The 21,484-nt window shown below is 46.0% G+C and overlaps 1 protein-coding gene across 10 annotated transcripts in view; it reads left to right on the forward strand.

The window, feature by feature from the left end:
• runx1t1 (RUNX1 partner transcriptional co-repressor 1) overlaps nt 1-21,484 on the forward strand; it is a 156,248-nt gene that overhangs the window by 75,563 nt on the left and 59,201 nt on the right. For all 10 annotated transcript variants that reach the window (XM_033020139.1, XM_033020138.1, XM_033020140.1 and 7 more), the window contains one exon: nt 16,795-16,884. In XM_033020139.1, coding sequence (XP_032876030.1) covers nt 16,795-16,884 — 90 coding nt within the window. The remainder of the gene's footprint in view (nt 1-16,794; nt 16,885-21,484) is intronic.

Here is a 21,484-nt window from a genome sequence, read left to right on the forward strand (position 1 = left end):
GGCATTTGAGGAGATCTAAGTGTTTTTCATCTCCAGAAGTAAAAGTATATTTTCTCTCACAACTTGGAAAAGAGTTTCCAAAATGGTTTCCAAAATGTGATTTGGATATAATGCAATTGATGAATTAGGGAACACTGGATGACATGGACCAAATTGGATAAAAAATGATTTCAGGAAATAAAAAACTACTGAAATTGACAAGTAAAATTGACAAGCACGGGAAAAAGCTGTCTTGATGTCAAAAACAGTCTCTGAAAAAAACGCTTTCCATGTAACCTTCTGGCAGTAGTCAGACATTATTGTTTTGTAAGAACACAGCTGCTACTTTCATAGCTAGAGGATTTGAGTATAGGAGCAAGGAGGTCCTACTGCTGTTGTACAGGGCCCTGGTGAGACCGCACCTGGAGTATTGTGTGCAGTTTTGGTCTCCTAGTTTGAGGAAGGTCATTCTTGCTGTCAAGGGAGTACAGTGTAGGTTCACCAGGTTAATTCCGGGGATGACGGGACTGACATATGATGAAAGAATGGATCGACTGGGCTTGTATACTCAGGTATTTAGAAGGAAGAGAGGGGTCTTATAGAAACATATAAATTTATTAAGGGTTTGGACAGGAAAGAGGCAGGAAAAATGTTCCCCGTGTTGGGGAGTCCAGAACAAGTGGTGACAGTTTAATAATATAGGGCAGGCCATTTATGACTGAGATGAAGAAAAACTTTTCACCCAGAGAGTTGCGAGTCTGTGGAATTCTCTGCCACAGAAGGCAGTGGAGACCATTTCACTGAATGTATTCAAGAGAGAATTAGATATAGCTCTTAGGCTAACGGAATCAAGGGATATGGGGAGAAAGCAGGAACCGGGTACTGATTTTGAATGATCAGCCATGATCATATTGAATAGCGGTGCTGGATCGATGGGCCGAATGGCCTACTCCTGCACCTATTTCCTGTGTTTCTATGTAACCGTGTGCGGCCATTGAAATTAACAAGCTATCACCTACTGACACTTGTACAATGTTGCTCTATTAAACAATGTAACAGGCAGCCTTTATTATTTTTAGCTTTCGGTAACTAAATACTAAATAAACTTGTAGCTATTAAAAATACATTTCTTAATTTTGAAAATCTGTTGGGGGGGGGGGGGGAGGGTGGTGAGAGAAAGACTTTGTCGTTATGAGTCTGAAACACTAGCCCCTGAATAGATAGAAAGTGCTGGAGTAACACAACGGGTCAGGCAGCATCTCTGGAGAAAAAGGATGGTTGATGTTGAGAAGGGTTCCGACCCGGAATGTCACCAGACTGAAGAAGGGTCCCGACCTGAAACGTCACCCATCCTTTTTCTCCAGAGATGCTGCCTGACCCACTGAGTAACTCCAGTACTTTGTGTCTGTCTTCAGTTAAAATAAAGCATCTGCAGTTCCTTTCTGCGCTCTCGAGCCCCAAACTCCATTTGCACCGGTTATTTTCATTAGACAATTTTCTATAACATGCTTTCATAGGAATGCAACTATTGTGTAATAGCAGAACTACATGCCTTATAACTAGCACCTACCAGTTATGTATTTGCTCAGATATTTACAGCAGAATGTGACATTGTTGGTTAATTCAGTGCCATATCTCTTGCCTTTGTCCACCTATTACCTGCCCAGCCTCTCCCTGTAACCAGTTTTCCTCTCCCTCCCTCCCTCCCCCCTCTACAATCAGTCTGAAGAATCAGTCTTTAGTCAGAGGGTGGTGAACCTGTGGAATTCATTGCCACAGGAAGTTGTGGAGGCCTAGCCAATGGATATTTTAGGACAGAGACAGATAGATTCTTGATTAGTACGGTGTCAGAGGTTATAGGGGGGGGGGGGAGGCAGGAGAATGGAGTTAAGAGCGAAAGATAAATTTGACATGATTGAACGGTGGAGTAGACTCGATGGGCCGAATGGCCTAATTCTGCTCCTATCACTTATAACTGATGAAGGATCCCGACCCGAAACATGTTCTCCTATCCATGTATCCAGAGATGCTGCCTGACCTGCGGAGTTACTCCGGCACTTTGCGTCCTCTGGCCCTGGATTAAGGTTGAGGTTTCACTTTATTATTGTCCAACCCAATGAGATAATATTATACATCAATACAATCAAGCCAATCTGAAGTACAATAAACAGAATGGTAACCAGCCACTGTCCCTATTTCCACCAAGATGGGCACATCCCAGCAGCAGTCCGCTTACCACCAGGTGCTGATGGACACTGGTTGAACTGGAGATGTCTCAACCGACTGTGAACCGGGGTCGGGCGGTCAAGGGTGACAATGCATCGAGGATACAACAACCTGTGACTGTGGCACACAGACCCAGACAATGCAACGCCTACTGCAATGCCCATTGCTGGATAATCCATGTACTACTGCAGGCCTTGCACTTAACACTCCAATAGACAATAGGTGCAGGAGTAGGCCATTCGGCCCTTCGAGCCAGCACCGCCATTCAATGTGATCATGGTTGATCATCCCCAATCAGTACCCTGTTCCTGCCTTCTCCCCATATCCCCTATTTTTAAGAACCCTATCTAGCTCTCTCTTGAAAGCATCCAGAGAACCTGCCTCCACCGCCCTCTGAGGCAGAGAATGCCACAGACTCACCACACTCTGTGAGAAAAAGTGTTCCCTCATCTCCGTTCTAAATGGCTTACTCCTTATTCTTAAACTGTGGCCCCTGGTTCTGGACTCCCCCAACATCGGGAACATGTTTCCTGCCTCTAGCGTGTCCAAGCCCTTAACAATCTCCAGTAGCGCAACGATGTGTACACAGTGGCGAGCCGCTATATAGCATAAGGACACGAAAGAAGAAGAACAGAATGAAGGGAAAGATACTCAGTTTTCAGCATTGGGCCGCACCAGTTCCATAGACCAAGTACAATGTGCTCAATGGGGTAGAGTTGAATCGGACCGGACCCTGGCGTACGGAAGGGGAAGCTTGGGAACGCAGAATATAGTCCTCAGCTTTATTGTGCACCAATTTCAATCAAACTCAACAAGCCCTCAATCAGTAACTGTTCCAGTGTTTGGCAGAAAGATGTGAACCTTTAGTGCTGGTCTAGCTGATGGCAGCTTGGACAGCAATTAAGGCCTGTTATTAGACACAAAATGCTGGAGTCACTCAGCGGGCCAGGCAGCGTCTTTGGAGAGAAGGAATGGGTGATGTTTTTCGGGTCGAGACGTCACCCATCCCTTCTCTCCAGAGACGCTGCCTGTCCCGCTGAGTAACTCCAGCTTTTACTGTCTACACTTTAAACCAGCATCTGCTGCTCCTTCCTACACACGAGGCCTGTTTGTTATTTGATGGTTTCCCTGATGTTGGGGAAGTTTTAGCCCAGATTCCCCACAACAACAGCTGCTGCTGCTGCTGCTGCTGGAGATGCGTGCGGTGGTTTTTGAGCACGGGCTCCTGTTAGCCAGTGAGCGAATTGATAATTAATTTGGTTTAATTACCGGCGGACCCGTGGAACTCCACCCCCAGCATGTTTCGGTGTCTTCTGGAAAAGTGGACGAAGGAGAAAAATTTGAAGAAGGAAAGTGGTTTAGCGATGAACTTAATTAGTGTGCGCTTATTGAAGTGTCAGCTCAAGAGACCTCGTAGCTGCAAAATATCTTTTGCACTCTTAATGGCCATTATCCAGAGAGCAATTGCCTTGTGTTAACTTCATATTTCAAGCCGAGACTATCTACTGTAAACCATTCCCCGCGTGGCCTGTGTACCCTGGTGGTTTATCCAGCTGCAAGCTGTTCTTTGTGTCTGCTTTGTTTCCAAGTCCACGTATAATTTCTCTCATGCTAATCTAATGCTTAAAACACCTATAGAGAGGCAACTCCAAGAATATCTGGCGCAGAAATGTCTAATACTGAGGGCATCCTTTTTATAAAAATGTTTTATGATGCTGTAATATCATTTGAAAATTCAAACAGCTGGCTTGTTCCATAATTGAATGAAGGGGAGTTTCAGTAACATGACTTTAGATTCACAATAGCAATCGAGAGAGATAGTGGAATTTTTATTATGGCGAAATGTCGATGTATTCAGGAGAGAGTTAGATTTCGCTCTAAGGGCCAACAGAATCAAGGGATATGGAGCAAAAGCAGGAACATGTAGTTGTGTGTCTTGTTTCATTTTTTTAGTATGGCGGTATGGTAATTCGAATTTCACTGTACCTTAATTGGACCTTGAATCCTTGATTGTGGATGATCAGCCATGATCATATTGAATGGCGGTGCTGGCTTGAAGGGCCGAATGGCCTACTCCTGCACCTACGTTCTATGTTACGGTTGGACAGGATGTTAGTGAGGCTGCATTTGGACGATCACCCTGCTGTAGGGAGGATGTCGTTAAACTGGAAAGGGTGCAAGGGAGATTTATGAGGATGTTGCCTGGACTTGAGGGGCTGAGCTAAGGGGAGAGGATGGGCAGGCTAGAGGGTACATTTACCCCAGGTTGGTGACCCTTGGTGAAGAGGGATATGGGCCAAACGCGGGCATATGGGACTAGTGTTGATGGGGAGTTTTGGTCGGCATTGGCAAGTTGGGCCAAAGGGCCTGATTCCATGCTGTATGAATCCATGACCCTGTACCTTGTTTGGTTTAATTGTAGTAGACTTACTGAGTGACTAAACCAGTGCTAATTTAAGCACCGCTTGAATGGGAACAGTGTGGAAATTGTTTACCAACGAGCTTGGTAATAAGCGGTTTGTGCGGCTCACTAATAATTTTAAGCTCCATGGAGGAAAATTTCTTCTTCACTATCCTTAATCAGGCACTGTGAGTTGGGGGAAGGAATGGGGGGTGGACATTTTCTCTAAACATGGATAGTCAACATCTCTGAACGGGACCCTTATTTCTTCAGACTCTTATTTATTTCTGAGAAACCTTGCCCGGATTGCTTGGCCATTGTCCCAGATTTGTAGAAACAAGAAACTGTACACGCTGGCTTACCAAGGAAGAACACAAAATGCTGGAGTAACTCAGCAGATCAGGCAGCATCCCTGGAGAAGGTGATGTTAGTTGATGTTACAGATCAGGATCCTTCTTCAGGCTTTTGCCTAGTAGGAAAATCAAGAACCAGAGGACATAATAATAATAATGGATGGGATTTATATAGCGCCTTTCTAATACTCAACATCACATTATTAATTCACTCCTCAGTCACACTCGGTGGTGGTAAGCTACTTCTGTAGCCACAGCTGCCTGGGGCAGACTGACGGAAGCGTGGCTGCCAATCTGCGCCTACAGCCCCTCCGACCACCACCAATCACTCACACACATTTACACACATTCACACACAGGCAAAGGTGGGTGAAGTGTCTTGCCCAAGGACACAACGACAGTATGCACTCCAAGCGGGATTCGAACCGGCTACCTTCCGGTTGCCAGCCGAACACTTAGCCCATTGTGCCATCTGTCGTCCCAATAGGCTTGAGGTGAGGGGTGAAAGATTTAACAAGGACTCGAGGGGGACATTTTTTTTACCCACAAAGTGCAGTGGTTGTATGGAACGAGCTGCTGGTTGGAGGTATTTGAAGCAGGTACTATCGCAACGTTAGAGGTTATGGGGAGAAGGCAGGAGAATGCCGTTGAGTGGGACAGATGGATCGGCCATGATTGAATTGCAGAATAGACTTGATGGGCTGAATGGCCTCATTCTGCCCCGAGAACGCATGAACGTTTAAGAAACATTAAGGCAGCTGGATGTATAGCACAGCCTCAGAGGAAGATGGGCCAAATGCAGGCAGGTGGGATTAGTGTAGATGGGGCATGTTGGTCAGTGTGGGTACGTTGGGCAGATGGGCCTGTTTCCACACTCTGTGACTCTATGACTAAATCTTCCCTGCACACTTTCCAGCTTAATACACCCTTCCCTTAGAGTCCCGACCTGAAACCTTGCCTACCCATGTTCTCCAGGGATGGTGCCTGTCCTAGATTTGTGACTAGGTTGTCGCGAGGATAAATAGAATGGGTGCTTTGACCCTCCCAAATCCATTTCTATTTGATACCTGATGAAGTCAGTGCCTTGGAGCCCCTGGAGAACCTTTGGCAAACATGCAGTTCTTACATCCTTATTAACGTCGCTTGTCCCTCACGTCGGGATTGTTTAAGGGCCACTGAATGTTGCTGTTTGGCAGCAGGCCAGACCAACCTACTGCTAGCAGCCAAGGATGCATCTGTGATCTGGTTTTTTCCCATATGTTTGGATGGTGGGCCAGAGCTGAGAAAACACATGCCCTTCAAGTCAGTTGTATGTATTGATGTATTCAAGAGAGAGCTCTTGGGGCTAATGGAATCAAGGGAAAATAGGGAGAAAGCAGGAACGGGGTACTGATTCTGAATGATCGGCCATGATCGTATTGAATGGCAGTGCTGGCTCGAAGGGCTGAATGGCCTACTCCTGCACCTATTGTCTATGTACGTACAACGTTAACGATTCTCTCGCCTAGTGCTCACAGCGAAAGCTGCTGGAGGAATCTATCAACCACATAAGCAATTAAGGATGTTTTGAGTTTAGAGATACAGTGTGGAAACTGGCCCATCGGCCCACCGAGTCCGCGCTGACCAGCGATCCCCCTTCCCTAACGCCATCCTACACACACTAGGGACAATTTACAACCTTTACCGAAGCCAATTAACCTACAAACCTGAACGTCTTTGGAATGTCCTTTCTAAAGGAATGTCTTTTTATGCTGAGGCTGTGGTCTCTTGTCCTAGACTCTCCCACTAGTGGAAACATCCTCTCCACATCCACTCTATCCAGGCCCTGCCCTAGTCGGTAAGTTTCAATGAGGTACCCCCTCATCCTTCTCAACCTCCCTCACCTTGTGAGGGATAAGGGAACAGATGTAATGTGCCTGAAGAAGGGTCTAGGCCCGAAACATCACCCACTATTCTGAAGAAGGGTCTCGGCCCGAAATGTCATCCATTCCTTCTCTCCAGAGATGTTGCCTGTCCCGCTGAGTTACTCCAGCTTTTTGTGTCTATCTTTGGTTTGAACCAGCATCTGCAGTTGCTTCCGACACACAAGGTGCCTGATCTCTGGGTCTATTGATTTTGATCTGTTCTGGCCGGCGATGCATCCTTTAAGCTTTCCCATTCCTTGCAACAGGCAGCTTGCTCCCTCTTCAGGTTTCACCCTGAACTTTTGTTGCCACATCTTCACTGGAACCTCTATGAAAAACTCCATTAACTGGGTTTTATTGGATATTTATTGAATATTTATTGTCACCCAAAAGTAAACACTGTGCATTGTCACTTGTGACAATAAAGCATTCCATTCCGTTACGTAGTGAATTTCATTTTGCATACAATGTCGGCGCCGCCATGTTTGGTGCCATTTCCCCGGGTTCAGGGTTTCGGCCTGAAACGTTGCCTATTTCCTTCGCTCCATAGATGCTGCTGCACCCGCTGAGTTTCTCCAGCTTTTTTGTGTATCCCCGAGTTCAAAGTCCGGTTTCCCGGGTGTTCGTTCTACTGGAGCGGCTCCCGATCCCCTCCGTCGCCCACGACCGGCTCAGCCAGCGAACTGTCATCCCTCTCTTGCCCTTGCCCAGCCATCTTGTGTCCCGCGGGTAACTTTTCCTGCAGCCTGCCTGAAAGGCAATACCCCGGTTCACCTGCGCGAGATAACCACTGATGAGGTGTTTGCGCAGTAATCAACCAGAACCCTCCGAGCGGCCCTTGCTCCCCACGCCCAAAGTCCCCAGCTACTCCATCCCATGTCCAACGAGCTTTCGGGCAGTTCCGCATCCGAGGAGTTCAGTTCAGTTTAGTTTATTGTCACGTGTACCGAGGCGCAGTGAAAAGCTTTTGTTGCGTGCTAACCAGTCGGCGGAAAGACAATACATGATTACAATCGAGCCATTTACAGTGTGTAGATACATGATAAGGGAATAACGTTTAGTGCAAGGTAAAGCCATCAGAGTCCGATCAAGGATAATCCAAGGGTAGTAGTTCAGGACTGCTCTCTGGTTGCGGTAAGATGATTCAGTTGCCCGATCACAGCTGGGAAGAAACTGTCCCTGAATCTGGAGGCATGCATTTTCATACTTCTGTGCCCAAAGCCGCCAAGCGAAATCATAAGATCATAAGTGATAGGAGCAGAATTAGGCCATTCGGTCCATCAAGTTTACTCCGCCATTCAATCATGGCTGATCTATCTCTCCCTCCTAACCCCATTCTCTTGCCTTCTCCCCATAACCTCTGACACCTGTGCAAATCAAGAATCTATCTATCTCTGCCTTAAAAATATCCACTTTGTATTCAAATGTATTGTCATTGTCTCAATTAGAGACAACGAAATGAATTTCCCTTTGCAGTCAGCATCATAAAAATAAATAAATAATAAATAATAAAACATATTAAAAAATAAAATAGAATTTTTAAAAAAAAGCACAAACACAGAAAGTCCACGACACAACTTAACACAATGGCACCAAGTTGAGGAAGTCACCATAGTCCAGCCAGCCTCCCCGCCGATCTTCCCAGATGTTCACCCGTGGTTGGGGCCTTCCGAGCACCCGCAGTCGCCACCCCGGGCGGCCCGATGCTCAGGCCCTCTCGCCGGGCTGATGGAACGCCGACGCCGAACCCCGACGGTGAAAATCCTCCTCAGCGGCCCGGACCTCCCGATCTGACTTGGCCTCCACAGCCTTCTGTGACAAAGAATTCCACAGATTCACCACCCTCTGACTAAAGAAATTACTCCTCGTCTCCTTCCTAAAAGAACGTCTTTTAATTCTGAGACTATGACCTCTAGTCCTAGACTCTCCCACTAGTGGATACACCCTCCGCATCCACTCTGTCCAGGCCTTTCATTATTCATGGCCGTTGGAGTTTAGCTGCCCTTTGGCAAACGCTTGGAGTTCGGCTGCCTCGGAAAATCCTCTCCGTTGATTTCTGGTGTCGGACGAAGGCCCCCAGGCATGTTCATCCACCTCCATGTGCGTTCGGCCATCCGATGAAGTGTTGCCATTCTGGCGAACTAGTGGCCCTGCAATGGGAATTTGTGCTGTTTTTTTGTCCTTATTTTCTTAAATAGAAAGATAGAAAATAGGTGCAGGAGCAGGACATTTGGCCTTTCGAGCCAGCACCGCCATTCAATAGGATCATTGCTGATCATCCGGAATCAGTACCCAGTACCTGCTTTCTCCCAATATCCCTTGATTCTTGGTTCTTGGTTTCTTGGTCCTCCAAAATATTCCAAATGGAATTTAAACTGGAGGTGGTGGAGGGAGGGCTTAAGCCAGAAAGGATTATTGGGAAGAAAGAGCTACTTTAAATTTAGTTGCATCTGGTTGGGTAACTATAGCAGGGTGGAGATTATTCCATGCTTTAATTGTGCGGGGGAAGAGTTAGCCTTAAGAGTTATATCTAACTCTCTTTTGAATACATCCAGTGAATTGGCCTCCACTGCCATCTGTGGCAGAGAATTCCACAGATTCACAACTCTCTGGGTGAAAATGAGAGGCATAGAATTATGAGAGGCATAGATAGGGTCAGAACCTTTTTTTTTCCCAGGATGAAAAAATTTGAGGACAAAGCTTTAAGGTGAGAAGGGCAATGAGAAGGGCAATGTTTAAAGGAACAGTTTCGGCCCGAAACGTTGCCTATTTCCTTCGCTCCATAGATGCTGCTGCACCCGCTGAGTTTCTCCAGCATTTTTGTCTACCTTCGATTTTCCAGCATCTGCAGTTCCTTCTTAAACACTTTGCCTACTCCACTGCGAAATCTCCTCAAGGTATGCCTGCTTTGAAGAAGTTCTCCTCCTCCCTCCGGAGCCAATTTCACAACCTCCTCTCTAACAGCTCCCGCTCTGTGATTCCCCCTTCCCTCAGAGTCTGAGGAAGGGTTTCGGCCCGAAACGTTGCCTATTTCCTTCGCTCCATAGATGCTGCTGCACCCGCTGAGTTTCTCCAGCATTTTTGTGTACCAACGTTTAAAGGAGATGTGTGGACACGTTTTATTTTTTACACAGAGGGTGCTAGCCTGGAACGCGCTGCCAGGGGTGGTGGTTGAGACAGATACAATAGTGGGACTTGAGAGACTTTTAGATTGGCACATAGAAATGCAGAAAATTGAGGGATATGGATTGGCAGATTTTGGATTATCCGGGCTATCAGATGAGCAGGTAGATCAGGGTTGGTGTTGGCATTATTTTCATCACAGACTTTCCCTTTAACTTGGCTATTACAATGGCTCCGACCAAGCTTGTGAAGTCATCCACTCTGGCAATGTGAGAATTTGAAAGGTGTTGATGTTCGGAGGGATGTAGACATCCTTGTGCATGAATTGCTGGAAATTAGCACACAGTTACAGTAAGCGATAAGGAAAACAATGGGTGTTGACTTGTATTACACAAGGATCTGAGTACAAGACGAGAGATGTCTTGCTTTAATTACTGAGGGGGAGATTGCATCTGCGTGGGCCGGACCACCAGACCCAGGGAAGGATGTAAATGCCTGCAGCAAAAACTAAGCTGATTTATTCCTGGGATTATGGATTTCTCCTTGGGTTTAAGGAATCATCACACTGGCCCTAAACTCAGAAGAATACACTGAGACATAGTTGTACAGCATGGAAACAGGCCATAGAGTGATACAGCGTGGAAACAGGCCATTCGGACCAACTTGTCCACTCCAGCCAACATGCCCCAGATACACTAGTCCCACCTGCCCGTGTTTGGTCCCTATCCCTACAAACCTGTTCTATCCATGTACCTGTCTAACTGTTTTTTAAATGTTGGGTTAGTCCCAGCCTCAACTACCTCCTCTGGCAGCTTGTTCCATACACCCACCACCCTTTGTGTGAAAAAGTTATCCCTCAGATTCTTATTAATTTTTTTCCTCTTCACCTTAAACCTATGTCCTTTGGTCCTCGATTCACCTACTCTAGGCAAGAGACTCTGTGCATCTACCTGATCTATTCCTCTCATGATTTTATACACCTCTATAAGACCACCCCTCATCCTCCTGCGCTCCAAGGAATTGAATCCCAGCCTACTCAACCTCTCCTTATAGCTCAGATGCTCTAGTCCTCTAGTCCAGGCAACATCCTCGTAAATCTTCTCTGTACCCTTTCAAGCTTGACAACATCCTTCCTATAACATGGTGCCCAGAATTGAACCCAATACTCTAAATCCGGCCCCACCAACGTCTTGAACAACTGCAACTTGACCTCCCAACTTCTATACTCAATACTCTGACTGATGACAAGAAAGAATACAGGCCCTTCGGCCCAACTTGCCCATGTTGACCAAAATGCCCCCATCTTCACCAGTCCCACCTACCTGTGTTTAGCCCATATCCTTCTAAACTTTTCCATCCATGAAACTGTCCAAATGTCTTTTAAATGTTGTGATAGCACCTGCCTCAACTCTTTCCTCGACGTACAAGATCAAGTGACTTGACCAAGAAGGGATGAGATTAATTTCCTTTGGCTGTGGAGTCCAGAAGTTGGTAGTAGGAAGGAACTGCAGATGCTGGTTTAAATCGAAGATAGACACAAAATTCTGGAGTAACTCAACGGGACAGGCAGCATCTCTGGAGAGAAGGGATGGGTGACGTTTCGGGTCGCGACCCTTCTTTGGACTTAGAAGTGTCTCGACCCAAAACGTCACCCATTCTTTCTCTCCAGAGATGCTGCCTGTCCCGTTGAGTTACTCCCGCAGGGGTTCTGATCTCAAAGTGAGGCACTTTTCTGTTGTGGACGGAGATGAAGAGAACTTTTCTTCACCGATTGGTCGGAAACGTTTGGAATTCTCTCCCCAGGAGGTTGTGGTGGTTCATTTTGGTTCATTATCACATGTGCAAATGCACAGTGAAATGTATTTATTTATTTAATTTTAAATATTTTTATTAGAAGCAATGTACAATCGTATAAACCGTGGCATATTATTTTCTTACAAGCACTCCAGTAGTGTTGTCATACCCAAGCACAATCCCCGATTAGCAAAGTGTACAGAAATAGTCCACTGAGCCCGCATGCAAGAGGAACCACATGTTGACACCATTTTCAAGGCCCAGTCCACGCTCTAGTTGTTATGTGGTGCCTGATCCAGGCAAGCCCCAGGCTGCTGCATGGCCTCCAGCCATGGCCTTCTTTGGACGTACGGGCAGACCAGCGAATCCACGTCCCTCTCCTCGTCCGTCCAACCTTGTGCCGCTGGGGCACTTCCCGCCACTGACCAGGATGGCCTAGTAGGCCGTTCCGTTGTTCCCTCTCCTACTAGGGTTGCCTAGTAACGGTCAAAATTAGGGACACATTCCCGATGGCAATTCGTTGACCGACTCGGCCGTGGCTGGGTGAATGATGAGTTGGCCCGGGTGCTGGACTGTACAAAAAGCCCAGCCGGTGGGCCAGCTGAGGAGTTTTGGCCCAGGCCGCGCGACGTCGGGCGCAGTGTCCGGCATCCCATCCAACTGGTGAACTGATGATTGGCCATGAGAAGGAGGGGTAGTGGTGTCGTTGGTAAGCGAAGGTCCGAAGGGCAGACAGCTGGCCGGGCTGCTGACTGACGGGGCCACGGGCGAGGCGCTGCTGCTGCACTCCATGGGCTGCACTACGTCGGGACGGGTGAGGCGGGGCCGGACGCGACGCTCCGACCCGACAGTCCCCTCGACCCGAGTAGTAGCGGTCAAATACGGGACAAGGGCGGTCCCGTATGGAACAAACCAATTTAGCCCAATATACGGGATGTCCCGGCTAATACGGGACATTTGGCAACCCTATCTCCTACCGACCATGCTCCTTCGATACCACATGACAGGGCGGCATGGTGGCTCTGCAGTAGAGTTGCTGCCTTACAGCACCAGAGAACCTGACCACGGGTGCTATCAGTACGGAGTTTTACGTTCTCCCCAGGGACCTGCATGGGTTTTCTCCAGGTGCTCTGGGGGTTTCCTCCTACATTCCAAAGACGTGCAGGTTTGTAGGTTAATCGACTTGGTATAAATGTAAAAATGTAGGATAGTGTTAGTGTGCGGGGATCGCAGTCGCTGCCTCAAAAAGGCTGGCAGTATCATCAAAGACCCACACCATCCTGGCCACACACTCATCTCCCTGCTACCTTCAGGTAGAAGGTACAGGAGCCTGAAGACTGCAACAACCAGGTTCAGGAATAGCTACTTCCCCACAGCCATCAGGCTATTAAACCTGGCTCGGACAAAACTCTGATTATTAATAACCCATTATCTGTTATGTGCACTTTATCAGTTTATTTATTCATGTGTGTATATATTTATATTATGGTATATGGACACACTTATCTGTTTTGTAGTAATATGCCTCCTATGTTCTGTGTGCTGAAGCAAAGCAAGAATTTCATTGTCCTATACAGGGACACATGACAATAAACTCACTTGAACTTGAACTTGAACAAAGGGCCTGTTTTGGTGCTGCATCTCTAAACTAAAATACTGTAAAAACTAAACTATAACAAGAGGTCTATTCCACATTTAGTAGCTGATCAGCTGCTGGTTGCAGTTGCTCTATGGATCTTGAGAATGTTCATTATTGGTGTTCCTTTATCAATCTGTGAATGTACAAGATAAATTTCAGGCTACATATCTGTGTTCTTGGTATCAGGATCTCAGGAACAAAAAAAGTGAGTGTATTTATGCAGATGTTTATAAAGTATCATTATGGATTAAAAAGAGAAAAACAGCAGAACAACTACGAACTGTAAGAATGCAATTATTAACTTATGTTCAATTTCAAAGCCTTAAATTCATAAGTTGTTACAAAAGCGACCAATGAATAGCTGATATGATTATCCAATTGTAACCACCGATGGATGCCAATATTCAGTTTCAAAATGAAAATTAGATTTCATCTTTCAAAAAATGTTTAAGAAACATCTGGTCGGCACTGTGGCGCAGTGGTAGAGTTGCTGCTTTACAGCGCCAGAAACACAGGTTCGATCCTGACTACGGGTACTCTCTGTACAGAGTTTGTATGTTCTCCCTGTGACCACGTGGGTTTGCTCCGGGTGCTCCGGTTTCCTCCCACACTCCAAAGACCTACAGGTTTATAGGCTAATTGGCTTGGTATAATTGTAAATTGTCCCTAGTGAGTGTGGATAGCGTTAATGTGTGGGTATCGCTGGTCGACATGGGCTCAGTGGGGCGAAGGGTCTGTTTCTGCACTGTATCTCTAAACTAAACTAAAGAAGTTAACCTATAAAAAATATTTTAAATTTGATACTGGAATACAGATATTTATAGGGTTTGCTTGAAATTCTGATCTGCAATCTGAGCAAAAGAATTTAAGCCATTTACTTTAAACTGGTTAATATTCTGCCATAAATTGAAGTAACAATTTTAAATATATATATTTAAGAGTAATATTCTATATTGTGAATTTTAGGTCTGTACTTTTCTATAAAATAATTTCCTACTTTTAAAGAAAAATATAAGCATGGTTAATGTTTGAAATTGTTTTTAAAGTGATACAGTGTGGAAACAGGCCTGTCAGCCCAACTTTCCCACACTGACCAACATGTCCCAGCTACACTAGTCCTATCTGCCTGCATTTGCCCATATCCCTCTAAACCTGTCTTATCCATGTACCTATCTAACTGTTTCTTAAACGTTGCGAAGGTCCCTGCCTCAACTACCTCCTCCGGCAGCTCGTTCCATACACCCACCACCCTCTGGGTTGAAAAATTAGCCTTCAGATTTGTGTTAAATCTTTTCCCCTTCACCTTAAACGTGTGTCCTCTGGTCCTCGATTCCCCTGTTCTGGGCAAGAGACTCCGTGTGCCTACCTGATCTATTCCTCGCGTGATTTTATGCACCTCTATAAGATCTCCCCTCATCCTGTTTTATCAGTAATCGAAGGGTTAAGCTGTAAAGACGATGAACTTTCTGGAGAATTCAAAATCCCGAACATCTGCATTTTAGAGGCACCCCGGGCAGTATGTATGACATCAAGCAATGGAATTTATTGTGTAGGAAGGAACTGCAGTGCTGGTTTAAACTGAAGATAGACACAAAAAGCTGGAGTAACTCAGCGGGACAGGCAGCATCTCTGGAGAGAAGGAATGGGTGACGATTCGGGTCGGGACCCTTCTTCAGACTGAGAGTCACAGGAAAGGCAAGCAAGAGATATAGACGATGGTGTCAGAGGTTATGGGGAGAAGGCAGGAAAATGGGGTTACAAGGGAGAGATAGATTATCCATGATTGAATGGCGGAGAAGACTTGATGGGCCTAATTCTAAAGGTATGCAAAAAAGTAAATGGCCTGTCCCACTTTCACAACCTAATTCAAGACCTTTTTTACTCGTGGACATTTTCCATCAGGCTAGAAAAATGCCCCGACCCACTTGATGCCACGAGTACCTACAACTAGCATCACGACCTGCTATGACCTCCTACGACCTCGTGACGACCATGCTGCGAGTATGAGTCAAGGGCAAACTCGGCAGAGGTCGTGAATTAGGTCGTGAAAGTGGGACAGGCCCTTTACAATGATAAAGGAAACGGGTCATTGTTAGCAGTAGCGGGGTGAGAACGAAAAGCAGGCGTGACATGGGTGGGGGAGGAATGGAGAGAGAGGGAATGCCCGGGTTACTTGAAGTGAGAGAAATCACATTCATACCACTGGGCTGTAAGCTGCTCAAGCGAAATATGAGATGCTGTTCCTCCAATTTGCGTTTAGCCTCACTCTGACAACGGAGGAGACCGAGGACAGAAAGGTCAGTGTGGGAATGGGGAGGAAAATTAAAGTGTTTAGCAACTGGGAGATCAGGTAGGTCCAGGCGGACTGAGCTAAGGTGTTCAGCTAAACACATTTATTATAAGAGATGATTTTGTTCACAAATGTTTCTTGTAGGGAAGTGAAAATGCGAATACAAAGAACACGTGGCTTCAGTGTCCACAACTGCTGTTTGGGCTACATTCAATATATGCTGTTTGGTCTTCATTCAGTACTTTCTTTCATCAACTTACTTTAACTAGTAATAGAATGAGCATAAAATCATGAGAGGAATAGATCGGGTAGATGCACAGAGTCTCTTGCCCAGAGGACATAGGTTCAAGGTGAAGGGGAAAAGATTTAATAGGAATGAGAGGGGATCTCATTGAAACATATAAGATTGTTAAGGGCTTGGACACGCTAGAGGCAGGAAACATGTTCCCGATGTTGGGGGAGTCCAGAACCAGGGGCCACAGTTTAAGAATAAGGAGTAAGCCATTTAGAACGGAGATGAGGAAACACTTTTTCTCACAGAGAGTGGTGAGTCTGTGGAATTCTCTGCCTCGGAGGGCAGTTGAGGCAGGTTCTCTGGATGCTTTCAAGAGAGAGCTAGATAGGGCTCTTAAAAATAGCAGAGTCAGGGGATATGGGGAGAAGGCAGGAACGGGGTACTGATTGGGGATGATCAGCCATGATCACATTGAATGGCGGTGCTGTCTCGATGGGCCGAATGGCCTACTCTTGCACCTATTGTCTATTGAATCTGAGGGGTAACTTCTTCACACAAAGGGTGGTGGGTGTATGGAACAAGCTGCCAGAGGAGGTAGTTGAGGCTGAGACTATCCCAACATTTAAGAAACAGTTAGACAGGTACATGGATAGGACAGGTTTGGAGGGATATGGACCAAGGGTAGGTAGGTGGGACTATTGTAGCTGGGACATGTTGGCCGGTGTGGGCAAGTTGGGCCGACGGGCCTGTTTCCACACTGTATCACTCTAATGGAGAAATGTGCTTTGTTTAGATGTTTGATGATGATGAAGAGTAAATTATTTTCAAAACATTCAAATTTATTTTGCAGAATTCTACCTTGACAATTGAAGAATTCCATTCCAAATTACAAGAAGCTACAAACTTCCCTCTCCGACCTTTTGTTATACCGTTTTTAAAGGTAATTGTGGCATTTTTCATCTATTATAATCCTAGAAACTCTGATCCTGATGTTATCAAGTGTACAGTTTGTATGGAAAGTCCTATTGCTGGCAATTTAGAGGATAATGTTGAAATGTATCATATTTTAATGATGTCTCAAATTAAGGCACACTTGATACATTGATTCAATTTTTAAAATTTGGAGAATGGTTTTTTTTGCATGTTATCCAGGCAACGGAAAGATTATACATAGATGTTTACAATCAACCCATCTGCAGCGTACAGATACAGGATAAAGGGAATAACAATAGGCACAAGGTAAAGTCCAATTATAGATAGTGCAAGGGTCGCCAATGAGGTAGATGGTAGATCAATGAGGTAGATGGTAGGTCTCTAGTTGATGATGGGATGGTTCAGTTGCCTTTTAACTGCTGGGAAGAAACTGTCTCTGAATCTGGAGGTGTGCATTTACACACTTCTGTCCCTGGTGGTAGAGGGGAGAAGAGGGTGTGTCCGGGGTGAGACTCGTCCTTGATTATGCTGGTGGCCTTATGCTTGGTTACGCTGGGCTGCGTCCACAATTCCCTGCAATTTCTTGCGGTCTTGGATGGAGCTGTTCCCAAACCGTGCTCTAATGTATCATTCATAAAATGCTTTCTAGTGGTGCTTCCGTAGAAGGTGGTGAGAAATGTTGGAGCCACGCCAAACTTCCTAAGACTTCTAAGTAAGTGGAGGCGTTGGTGTGGCTTCTTCCACCATTGTTTTGAAGTGGCTGGTCCAAGATAAGTTGCTGGTGATATTGACTACTAAGAACTTGAAGTTTTCAACCATCTCTACGTTGGCGCTGTCAATGTATACCGGAGTATGTGTACCGCTTCGCCTCCTTAAGTGGATTATGATCTCCGTTGACTTGCTGACTTTGGGGGAAAGGTTGTTGTCTTGGCACCTGGTGACGAGGTTCTCAATCTCCTTCCTGTACGCCATCTCGCCACCATTTGATATCGGACACACTACGGTGGCGTCATCTGCGAATTTGTAAGTTGAGTTGGATTTGTCCTTGGCTGCACAGTCGTGGGTGTATAAGGAGTAGAGAAGGGGGTTGAGAACCGGTGCTGGGGCCCAGTGTCGAGGATTATCGTAGAGGTTGATTTGTCCCCTATCCTCACTGAGTGTGGTCTGTTGGTCAGGAAGTCAAGGATCCAGTTGCAGCGGCGAGTGCTGACTCCAACTTCCACGAGTTTGGAGATGAGCTTGGATGGGGTAATGGCATTGAAAGCTGAGGTGCTGCTCTTTTTGTTCGAAGTGGCTTCAGGCTTGGAAGCGTGCTAACGCACATCTATATTTTCTTAAGGTGCTTGCCATTTTCAAGAACCATCCGGTGAAATTAAAATGCAGCAATGGGGATTTGCTTGTAGTGCAATCAATCCTTTGTGCAATTCATTTGTGCAAGCTTAAGGCTATGTTTTTAAAAATAAATAATTAAATTTTTTAAAAAGCACATAATAATTGCTTGCTTTCGGCAATCGCAGCTATAAGCGCGACGTTTGAATTGCATCATGCAAATGCCATTTCCTTTGTGAATATTACTGGGGGTTTTTTCTTGGTGGAAACAGCTCCCTGTAGGGCGAGGTTAGTGGTGGAAAAATGAAATTTCTGAAAAGCATACAAGGACACTTTCAGGATCTTCTTTCGCTGCTCTCCGCCATATGGTTGCAATATCATTTCATGGGGGACTGTTGGAATCAAAGATGCAACTTTTTTTTTCTAATTTTAGTGCCTTGCCTCAAAGGAGACATTAATGACAAAAAAAAACCATATGGTTGTGGGAACATGGACCTTAATAACTGCATTCAATCCCAGCTGTAACAATATGCATTAAAGTCTTGTTTTCATTAGGCTAATGTAAGCCACAGATTCTTGATTCTATTTCATGTTATGGGGACTCATTTACAGGAAAGATATTACACACCATTATAGTTACTTTCATTGGTACTAGTGTCCCCCTCCCCCTCCCCCTCCCCCACTATTTTGTGTTGTCACTTCCTTAGCTTAGTGAAGCATTTAAATGGCGATTAACTCCTGATGTGCTGAACTTCCATGGAAACTTAAAGTTTAAAATAAAACTCCCCCAATTTTTTTTCTCTCTGTAAATGTTTCAAACTGGTAAACACATCTGAATCGCGTTATTCTATGTTGTAAGTTTGATTGAATTTTATTGGACTAGAGTAAATACCTGTAGCTTAGCTCCAGGTGTATTATTGTCACATGTACCGAGGTCCAGTGAAATGCTTTGTTTTGCATGCTATCCAGGCGGATCAGATAATACTATACATAAGTATCAGCAAGCCAAACTCATGTGCAATAGGCAGAGCAGAGGGAAAGATACAGAGTGCGGTGGCAGTCCAATGTGGGGGAGGTGAATCGGACTGTGCCGTAGCTTATGGAAGGGCCGTTCAGATGCTTAATGACGGAAGGGAAGAAGCCGTTCGTGATGCTACAAACAGGGGCGACACGGTGGCGCAGCGGTAGAGTTGCTGCGTTGGAGTGTCAGTGACCCAGGTTCGATCCTGACTACGAGTGCAGTCTGTACAGAGTTTGTAAGTTCTCCCTGGGTTTTCCCCGGGTGCTCCGGTTTCCTCCCACACTCGAAAGACGTACAGGTTTGTAGGTTGAATTGGCTTTGGTGAAGATTGTAAATTGTCCCTAGTGTGTATGGGAGGGTGCTAGTGTGCGGGGATCGCTGGTCGGCGCGGACTCAGTGAGCCGATGGGCCTGCTTCCGTGCTGTGCCACTAAACTAAACTAAACTGAACACTTTCAGTCTTCTGCCCAACAAGAGCAGGGAGAAGCAGGTATGACCAGCGTGGGAAAGGTCATTGGTTATGTTGGCTGCTTTCCCAAGGCACCATGAAGTGTAGGTGAAGCTTTTCCATCAGACAACTATTAATCAACTGTGCAGGCCCTCTCAAGTCTTTCTGTTTGTGTATTAGATTTAAGGTCCGGATGCAGAAAATCTGTTCCCGATTTATTTTACCTGGGATAACATTTCACAAATCTATTTGATCCTTGCATGCAACATGGCTAACCCACTTGATCTGCTGTTGGGATTCAATTATTTTCATTATTTTCACTGCTTACATTTGTAATATTGCCCACAGTCAGCCAAACTACTTTTATTGCCTTGAGATTTTATTTAGTTTAGAGATACAGCGTGAAAACAGGCCTTTTGGCCCACCGAGTCCGCACCGACCAGCGATCCCCGCACACCAACACTATCGGGCGGAGTCCAGAACCAGGGGCCACAGTCTAAGAATAAGGAGTAAGCCATTTAGAATGGAGACGAGGAATCACTTTTTCTCACAGAGAGTTGTGAGTCTGTGGAATTCTCTGCCTCAGAGGGCGGTGGAGGCCGGTTCTCTGGATACTTTCAAGAGAGAGGTAGATAGGGCTCTTAAAGATAGCGGAGTCGGGGATATGGGGAGAAGGCAGGAACGGGGTACTGATTGGGGATGATCAGCCATGATTACATTGAATGGCGGTGCTGGCGCGAAGGGCCGAATGGCCTGCTCCTGCACCTATTGTCTATTGTCTATTGTCTGGCGCACACTAGGGACAATTTACAATTACACTCGGCCAATTTACCTGTAAACCTATCCATCTCTGGAGTGTGGGAGGAAGCCGGAACACCCGGGGAAAACCCACGCAGTCACGGGGTGAAAGTACAAACTCCACACAGATAGCTCTCTTAGTCAGGATCGAACCAGGGTCTCTGGCATTGTGAGGTAGCAGCTCTCACCCCAGACAAAAATTCTGGCCTTTGTGCCACCCATCTGCCAATTTAAGTCCCCCCTGTCCTCACCTTCCACCCCATCAGCGGCGCATACAAAATATAATCCTCCGACATTTTCGCCACCTCCAGCGAGATCCTACCACTGGCCACATCTTCCCATCTCCTCCCCTTTCTGCTTTCCGTAGTGACCTGTCCAGGGCCCCCTCCATTGCCAGAGTGAGGCCCAGCGTAAATTGGAGGACCAGCACCTCATATTTCGCTTGGGTAGTTTACACCCCGGCGGTATGAACATTGACTTCTCTAATTTCAGGTAGTCCTTGCTTTCTCCCTCCTTCCCCTCCCCCTTCCCAGCTCTCCCACAGCCTACTGTCTCCACCTCTTCCTCTCTTTTTCCCGCCTCCCAACCCCCCTCTACCGACATCAGTCTGAAGAAGGGTCGCCTACTCCTTTTCTCCATAGATGCTGCCTCACCCGCTGAGTTTCTCCAGCATTTTTTGTCCACTGCAAATTAATTCTTGATTAGTACGGGTGTCAGAGGTTATGGGGAGAAGGCAGGAGAATGGGGTTAGGAAGGAGAGATAGATCAGCCATGATTGAATGGTGGGGTAGACTTGATGGGCCGAATGGCCTAATTCTACTATCTCTTGTGACCTCACGATTAACACTGCACCCTAAACACCAGGGATAATTTTACATTTATACATTTATACCTAACCAATTAGCCTACAAATCTGTACATGTTTGGAGTGTGGGGAGAAACCGAAGATCCTGGAGGAAACCCACGCAGGTCACGGGGAGAACGTAAAAACTCCGTACTGACAGCACCCGTA

The sequence above is a fragment of the Amblyraja radiata genome, chromosome 4 (assembly GCF_010909765.2).
Source record: "Amblyraja radiata isolate CabotCenter1 chromosome 4, sAmbRad1.1.pri, whole genome shotgun sequence".
Classification (NCBI taxonomy): Eukaryota; Metazoa; Chordata; class Chondrichthyes; order Rajiformes; family Rajidae; genus Amblyraja; species Amblyraja radiata.